Raw genomic sequence first — 8,410 nt, 5'->3', positions numbered from 1 at the left:
CCAGGGCTGACGTGATCGGTTGCTAGTGACAACAGCCTGGAATCGTGAGGGGCATTACTGCAGTTGCACTCAGCAACCAATCAGATCACGCCCCCACTGGAAAGAGCATCCTCCGTGATGTGATGCCATGTGACCAGAGATGACCTCCCCCCGTGAACACATGCCGCCCAGTGGCCGGAGAACCACAACTCCCAGCATTCCCGCCCGCCGCGCCTCATACATGGAACGTCAGTTACCGGGAGCTGCACGGATGGGGATCCTGGTGACACCGCCTGTACGTCATCAGCTGCACCACGTGACCAGTCTGTGCAGCCTGGAATAGCGACCGAGCAGAAACTGCGGCGACGGCGGAACTGTGAGAAGGGACAGCGGCCGGCGGGTGACTGGAGGGGCCCCGGGAGGAGACAGGGGGCAAGAAAGTAGCCAGGGGCCCCAATAATAGACCAGAGGGGCCCCGGGAGGAGACAGGGGGCAAGAAAGCAGCCAGGGGCCCCGACAATATAACAGAGGGGCCCCAATAATATAACAGAGGAGCCCCAATTATATAACAGGGGCCCCGGGAGGAGACCGGGAAGGAAAGCAGCCAGGGGCCCCGATAATATAACAGAGGGGCCCCAATAAGATAACACAGGGGCCCTTTGTGATAATAGTCACGTCTGATCGTCATGGTGCCGTTGCCCCTCCCCCGGTAATAATAAGACATATAATAGATGGTGAGCCCCCCTCCCCCACCATGAGCCGCGTTGACCGCATAGGAGACCCTGACACATTCAGCTATGATGATTTCTTCCATCAGTACATGGCCGCCAACGCTCCGTGCCTCCTCTCCGCCCAGTTCTCCCGCACGTGGAGCAGCCGCCGCTCCTGGGTCACCGCCGATAACAAGCCCAACTGGGATCACCTGCTGCAGGTGTTCGGTACGTCCCGCGGGGCTCAGCCGCCCATAGACGGTACAGGACCATCAGACCAACCGTCATGTAGCATGGAGACAGGTGCCGGCCCCCAGCGCATCCCCTAATGGAGCCTGGGTGGGGGATTGTCCATGGGGGAGCAGATGTTTCGCCTTATTCTCCAGCACCTTGTGCCATTTCTGTCCAGTCGTTCCCCGGGGTTCGGCTCACACTAGTCATCACATGGAACGATTCCTATATTTCTTCTATTTCAGGAGACGCCGTCGTTCCAGTGGCAAATTGTGATGTGAAGGAATACAACTCCAATCCTAAGGAGCCCCAGCCCCTCCGAGAATACATCGCCTACTGGAGGGACTACACCGAGAGTGGCCACCGCTCTGCCCTGGGCTGCCGCTACCTGAAGGACTGGCACATGAGGAGGTGCAAGGAGGCGGCACTGCCCACTACAGATGACATGCTTATTCTTCAATATCCTCCTCCCCGGGAGTCGCGTCTGTCCTCCTCCTCCCCGGGAGTCGCGTCTGTCCTCCCCGTCGCCGGGAGTCGCGTCTGTCCTCCCCGTCGCCGGGAGTCGCGTCTGTCCTCCCCGTCGCCGGGAGTCGCGTCTGTCCTCCCCGTCGCCGGGAGTCGCGTCTGTCCTCCCCGTCGCCGGGAGTCGCGTCTGTCCTCCCCGTCGCCTGGAGTCGCGTCTGTCCTCCCCGTCGCCGGGAGTCGCGTCTGTCATCGCCGGGAGTCGCGTCTGTCCTCCCCGTCGCCGGGAGTCGCGTCTGTCCTCCCCGTCGCCGGGAGTCGCGTCTGTCCTCCCCGTCGCCGGGAGTCGCGTCTGTCCTCCCCGTCGCCGGGAGTCGCGTCTGTCCTCCCCGTCGCCGGGAGTCGCGTCTGTCCTCCCCGTCGCCGGGAGACGCGTCTGTCCTCCCCGGCGACGGGAGTCGCGTCTGTCCTCCCCGTCGCCGGGAGTCGCGTCTGTCCTCCCCGTCGCCGGGAGTCGCGTCTGTCCTCCCCGTCGCCGGGAGTCGCGTCTGTCCTCCCCGTCGCCGGGAGTCGCGTCTGTCCTCCCCGTCGCCGGGAGTCGCGTCTGTCCTCCCCGTCGCCGGGAGTCGCGTCTGTCCTCCCCGTCCCCGGGAGTCGCGTCTGTCCTCCTTCCTGTGTGGTGTCCCCTTCTCTCCAATAGTAAGGTCTGTCCATTTCTCCTCCCCCAGTGTTCTCTGTGTGACCCCTGCTTCTCTCTGCAAGGCGTTCCCGGATCAGGACGTGTATGAGACGCCACTTTATTTCTCCTCTGACTGGTTGAATGAATACTGGGAAGCCATCGGCGTGGACGATTACCGCTTTGTGTACATGGGCCCCGCCGGCTCCTGGTATGTACGGCAGCAGTGTGTGTCTGTACGCCCATCATTGTTCCATTAACAGCAGACATGAAGTGTGAGGTGTAAAACAATTATTTTGTTCTAGTAATGACCAAAAAAGCTTCTGTAATCACCTCATTATAATATTTACCTCTTTATATTTACCTCATTATCATATTTACCTCATTATAATATCTGCCTCAGTATCACTTCCGCCTCATTTTAATACCGCAGTTTTTGCTCCGCAAGTTCTGATATCGGTAACGTTTGCTTGGTGGTGTCGATGATGTTTGCTCGGCGGTGGTGGTTTGCTTGGCGATGTTGGTGGGGTTTGCTCATTGGTGATGTTATCTCGGCGGTGGTGTTTGCTCGGTGGTGTCGGTGACGTTTGCTCGGCGGTGTTTGCTCGGTGATGACGTTTGTGTGGCAGTGTTGGTGACGTTTGCTCGGTGGTGTCGGTGGGGTTTACTCGGCAGTGCTGGTGATGTTAGCTCGGCGGCGGTGTTTGCTTGGCAATGTCGGTGGGGTTTGCTCAGCGGTGGGGTTTGCTCGGTAGTGTCGGTGACGTTTGCTCGGCTGTGTTAGCGCGGCGGCGGTGTTTGCTCGGCAATGACATTTGTGTGGCGGTATCAGTGACATTTGCTCGGCGATGTCAGTGGGGTTTGCTCGGCAGTGCTGGTGATGTTAGCTCGGCGATGACGTTTGTGCGGCAGTGTCGGTGACGTTTGCTCGGTGGTGTCGGTGGGGTTTACTCGGCAGTGCTGGTGATGTTAGCTCGGCGGTGGTGTTTGCTTGGCAATGTCGGTGGGGTTTGCTCAGCGGTGGTGTTTGCTCGGTAGTGTCGGTGACGTTTGCTCGGCGGTGTTAGCTCGGCGGTGTTTGCTCGGCAATGACGCTTGTGCGGCGGTATCAGTGACATTTGCTTGGCGATGTCAGTGGGGTTTGCTCGGCAGTGCTGGTGATGTTAGCTCGGCGGCGGTGTTTGCTCGGCGATGACGTTTGTGCGGCAGTGTCGGTGACGTTTGCTCGGTGGTGTCGGCGTGTTTTGCTTTTTTTTTTTTTTGCATGTTTCTTCTTCTATCATTCTTGTATCTGGACTGTGAGACACTCTTGCCGTTGCCCTCGTCCTGACCGCTCCGCTTTTTTCGGGGTCAGCTGCAGCCTCCACTCCGACGCTCCAGTCACTTATTCTCAGTCAGGGCAATGAGCGGAAGTGAGGAGGAGAGGACCCGGCCCAGAAAGACGCGCCAGCGTTATGCACCTGCTGAGCGTGAAAGAGAGCGAACAGTGCGACTCGTGCCGCCGTGTAATGACTACACTGCCTTGCCTGCCGCTGTCCTCTTGCACCATCAGTATGAAGATGACATGGTGGGACACATTGCTATCAGGAACACTACCCTATACACAGTCTCCCTAGGCTGCCAGAGCGAAGCATTCCGCTGGTGCTACACAGCGTGTTTGGCCGCGGCACATCCAAGGATTGCTGTGTGCAGCTGCTACATCACACCTCAATGCAGATGCATGGCGGCACACAGCGGCGCCCTAGGATGCTGTGAGAAGCAAGTCATAATTAAGTCTGGCTTTTTTTTTATGTTGCCTGTCACGGTACCCAGTGTGCTGACCTGCAGTAAAGATCCACAGCAGCTGGCAAGCCGTACACACAGCTGTCACCCACATGCACGTCGCTATGCTGAGAGCGCTCACTGCAGCAGATGTCGTACAATGGAGCAGAGCCTTCCCCTGACTGAATTATGTAGACATGTCGCTCTCCAGCAATGTTTAGCATGTGAGGAAGGCAAAGAGGCGACTGCTGCTAATTCTGCCGGACGACCATTACTGTGGTGTTTGATTGCAGGATGCCCTCCACATTATAATAATCCCTTTCCTATAATGTCACACTGACAGGACTCCGTTCCACGCTGACGTCTTTCGATCCTACAGTTGGTCAGCGAATATATGTGGTCGTAAGAAGTGGCTGCTCTTCCCGCCTGGCCAGGAGGAAAATCTTCGTGATTGCAGCGGGCGCCTTCCATACGATGTGACCGCACCTTCGCTCCACGACGTCTGCCCCCCATTCCTGGAGGTCATACAGGAGCCCGGGGAGATCATCTTTGTACCCAGTGGTTGGCACCATCAGGTGTACAATTTGGTGAGAGGCTGCGCCACATTCCCCTTCACCTGTAATTGGGTTATGCGTTTATTTCACATAATGAAAGGTCCACAGTTTTCAAATGGATATGAGACCTGAGAGAGGTCGGAGGACCCCTGGGTGACGTGGTCAGAGGACCCGCGGGTGACGAGGTCACAGCCCTATAAGAGCATATATGGTGGAGGGATTAAAATCTGGAGACAGTTCTGACATCAAGAATTATGAATCTGATCTTCCAGGAGGACACCATCTCCATCAACCATAACTGGGTGAATGGGTGTAACGTCTTGGTCATGTGGAGCTTCCTGCAGGCGGAGCTGAGCGATGTGAAGAGCGAGATCAGTGAGTGGAAGGAGACGATGGACGACTGGGAGCAGCACTGTCAGGTGACAGAACATTAATCATTTAAGATCCTGGAAACCCTGTAACGCTGACCTTCACTTCATAATACCTAGCCCTCGGTGGTGCCGAGTCCCGTCTCCATTCTCCCTCTGGTGCCAAGCCCCGTTCATGTTTTCCATGTTGTGCTGAGTCCTGTCCCAGTTCCGAGTATCTTGTCGTACCGAGCCCCATCTCTGTTCTACCTGTGGTACCATGCCACTTCATGGTTTCCTAGGTGGTACTGAGCCCTGTCCCCTGTTCTCCTGGATTGGTGCTGAGCCCCATCCATGATCTTTGGGTGATGCCGAGCCCTGTCCATGTTTTCCTGGATAGTGCTGATCCCCGTTTATTTTCTCCTGGTGGTGCTGAGCCCCATCCGTGTTCTCCCTGATGGTGCTGAGCCCTGTTCATTTTCTCCCTGGTGGTGCTGAGCCCCGTTTATTTTCTCCCTGGTGGTGCTGAGCCCCGTTCATTTTCTCCCTGGTGGTGCTGAGCCCCGTTCATTTTCTCCCTGGTGGTGCTGAGCCCCGTTCATTTTCTCCCTGGTGGTGCTGAGTCCCGTTCATTTTCTCCCCGGTGGTGCTGAGCCCCGTTCATTTTCTCCCCGGTGGTGCTGAGCCCCGTTCATTTTCTCCCTGGTGGTGCTGAGCCCCGTTCATTTTCTCCCCGGTGGTGCTGAGCCCCGTTCATTTTCTCCCCGATGGTGCTGAGCCCCGTCCCTGTTATTTTCTTGCTGTGGGAATCATTTGTACTTTTCATATTTTGCACAGATCATCCTGAAATCCTGCTCTGGGATTGATTATAAAGAGTTTTTCACCTTCCTGAGGATCATTGCTGAGCACAGAATTCAGGTCTTACGGGAAGGACATGAGAACAACGTCCTGCAGAGCCCCCAGGTGATGGCCCCGGGGCCCCGACATGTACAGTTTGATCTCAGGAAGATTGCTGATACTCTGGTTTTATTAATGGACAACCAAGATTTCCAAAATCTGGACACAGAAACATTACAACCCCGCCCCGAAGACTTACTGACGGAGCTGGAGAGAGTGATACAATGACGGGAGCACAGAGGATGAAAATGTGACCGTGGTCGTACTGCATTCTGAGTGCTATAGCGTGTGCGGCATGCAGAAATCCTCTACCCCGCTCAGACACTGAACCAGCAGGGGGCAGCGAGGAGACTTAAGGTCTTGTAACCTGAACGGTGACGGGCAAGCAGAATTGTGAGTGCAGCTCTGGGTGTGAGTGGAAAAAGTAACACAAAATATTTCTTGAGTTTCTCACTCAGGGACAGAACGTGTCCCGCTGTGTTTCTGTAAACCAATAAAAAGCTTTAACTTAAAAAAAAGCAAGTTTTGGATGCTCACACCCAGAAATAACAGCATGGGTGCCTGCTGGTACATGATCCCACCCCAGGTATAGAAACATCAGCCCTGGTGCCCCCAATGAGCTCATTGCCCTTCTCACCCAGCTCCCGGACCCCCAGGAAAACACTGTAACATTTGGATTGTCTCCAGGGTGTCCAAGAAGCGTGTCGGGCCACAAGGGATGATCTGGTGTCAGTCATTTTACAGAAAGGGAGCGACCCCCTCGCTAGTCCTTGCAATGCTTCTTCAATGGCCGTGGAACAGTCCAGCCGCAGTGCGCTCCAGTCACCAGGAGTGGCGCCATATGCCATAAAGGAAATAACCCGGGGAGCCGAACTAGAAATCGTGTCATAAGAAAGAGGTAGTGAGGGGGGGAAATGGCGACTACGGCAATGTAGCATGGCGGTCTGTGGGCAAAAAGGGCGTTTTCAGCCAAATATTCTACAAAGCCAACAGCTACTATCCTGACCCCTCCATAGGAAGCTGCAGTCCAGCTGTCTCCCTGTGCCCATTGTCACCCCCCCAGGGACGCACACTCACTGGCCCCATAGAGACACATACTCCCTGCCCCCATTGCCATCCCCCAGGGACCCACACTCACTTGCCCCATAGAGACACATACTCCCTGTGCCCATTGTCAACCCCCCCCCAGAGACCTCACTGGCCCCATTGAGACCCATACTCAATGCCCTAGGGGTGGGCAATTAATTTTCCCAAGGGGCCACATGAGAAAGAGGCACTGCTGTGGAGGGCCGAACCAATCGGCTGAACTTAAAGGGGCGGTCCAGAACTAAAGGTGAATTTCATATTAAATGTATATCTATTCAGTGTAATAATCTCATCTTGTTTTCTAATATACTTCAATGAAAAATTCCCTAACGTACCCTCTACATTCTGACTTCCTGCCTTTTTTTTTTTTTTTTTAAACGTCCCATGACATTTTGTTTGAGATTCACCAGTGCATGCTGGGATACCCGAATGAGCCGTCATCAGGCGGCAGAAGCTGTGGTCACTGCTGCAGTCTCTGCCCCTCTCTGAAATGAGGCACCATCAGTGACGTCTGTTTTGGAGGCTCGGCTAGTCCTGCTCACCTGATAATGCGTCGTACGTAAATTCTGACTCATCCTCAGTGTGAGCTCCCTGTGCTATATTCCTTTGAATGCACAGTGACAGTGCGCTCCCTGTGCTATATTCCTTTGAATGCACAGTGACAGTGAGCTCCCTGTGCTATATTCCTTTGAATGCACAGTGACAGTGCGCTCCCTTGCTGGCTCTAAGGAGAAGAGATGACCCGGCAGGGACCAGTCCAGTTTCTGAAAGAGATGACGCTTCTTTTCATGATGCGGAAAGCAGCTGTGGCTGTTAAAAATGCATATTCTTGTATATTATTCAGGACTTCTTACCAGATGTGATACACTAAAATATGACAATGTTCTTATAAAAAAAATGTGGTGGTTTATTTGGATTCTTCCATCAGAGAAAAGATTATTACAGAAAAACATAAAAATAGGTGAATGATTATAAAGAGAGCTGGTCCATTTGTTCATTAATCCTTCTTTCCTGGAACTCTGAAAAAGGCGTCTGTCTTGTAGTAACGCAGCTTTTCTGGATGGTGATTAGATTACATACCAGCTGTCCGTAGTGTCCGAGTAAGATGTCCCCTCGAGTGTGGAAGTGGAGAAGAGCCCTGTTCTAGAGTAAGCCCCCACCTTAAATATACGTCCCTCAAAGCACGTGGTCTCTATATATGGAGTTGACATTTACCCTGAGCTAAACTTACAAAAATAACCTATGTAGTGTCAGCAGACGGCAATGTTCAGTACGGAACTGAGTGTAATAAGAAATATAAACACATATCCAATTATTACTCTTTAGCAGTGGCACTGACCACATCCTCTGCCCCCTAATGATGTCCCGTGTGAGTGCCCCAAAATGCACTGGGATTCTCAAACAAATGTCATTTCGAAGTAAAAAAAAAAAAAACCCCAAGAAGACAGGAGGTCAGAGGAAAGAGGGAAAGGTGAAATATATTAGAAAAGTGATTAGATTATGAATTAACTTTAGTATGAAAGTCTCCTCCTTTGGGTTCGGATCACCCTAAATTCTGCATAATATTAATTTAATCTCATAGTCCTTTCTTTGAAGCAAGGTCACTTCAGTACTGAGCTCAGCATACTCCACAATGATATATGCCATGTGGAAAGAAAGTAAAGATAACAGAAAATATAAATTGTTACAAAATTATTCTTTATTGAA

General features: G+C 53.2%; 1 protein-coding gene across 1 annotated transcript; it reads left to right on the top strand.

The window, feature by feature from the left end:
• Positions 1 to 298: 298 nt before the first annotated feature.
• On the top strand, positions 299 to 6,278 carry LOC141053971 (2-oxoglutarate and iron-dependent oxygenase JMJD4-like). Its single transcript, XM_073551124.1, has 6 exons — positions 299 to 917; positions 1,166 to 1,341; positions 2,145 to 2,269; positions 4,163 to 4,406; positions 4,646 to 4,792; positions 5,558 to 6,278. Exons 1-6 carry the CDS (start codon positions 734 to 736, stop codon positions 5,843 to 5,845), a joined length of 1,164 nt encoding a protein of 387 aa, XP_073407225.1. The 5' UTR covers positions 299 to 733; the 3' UTR covers positions 5,846 to 6,278.
• Positions 6,279 to 8,410: the final 2,132 nt, after the last annotated feature.

The sequence above is a fragment of the Dendrobates tinctorius genome, unplaced genomic scaffold (assembly GCF_039654945.1).
Source record: "Dendrobates tinctorius isolate UK_male_01 unplaced genomic scaffold, ASM3965494v1 ptg000173l, whole genome shotgun sequence".
NCBI classification, from domain to species: Eukaryota; Metazoa; Chordata; class Amphibia; order Anura; family Dendrobatidae; genus Dendrobates; species Dendrobates tinctorius.
Note: the sequence above shows the minus strand (reverse complement) of the source record. Positions and strands in the feature narration are given on the sequence as shown.

What these genes read in the sequence shown, in the direction of transcription:
- LOC141053971 (XM_073551124.1), top strand. Translation starts at nt 734, where the DNA reads ATGAGCCGCGTTGACCGCATAGGAGACCCTGACACATTCAGCTATGAT. An exon ending in ATGGGCCCCGCCGGCTCCTG is followed by an intron (nt 2,270 to 4,162) that starts GTATGTACGGCA and finishes TCACACTGACAG; the next exon opens with GACTCCGTTCCACGCTGACG. An exon ending in ACTGGGAGCAGCACTGTCAG is followed by an intron (nt 4,793 to 5,557) that starts GTGACAGAACAT and finishes TATTTTGCACAG; the next exon opens with ATCATCCTGAAATCCTGCTC.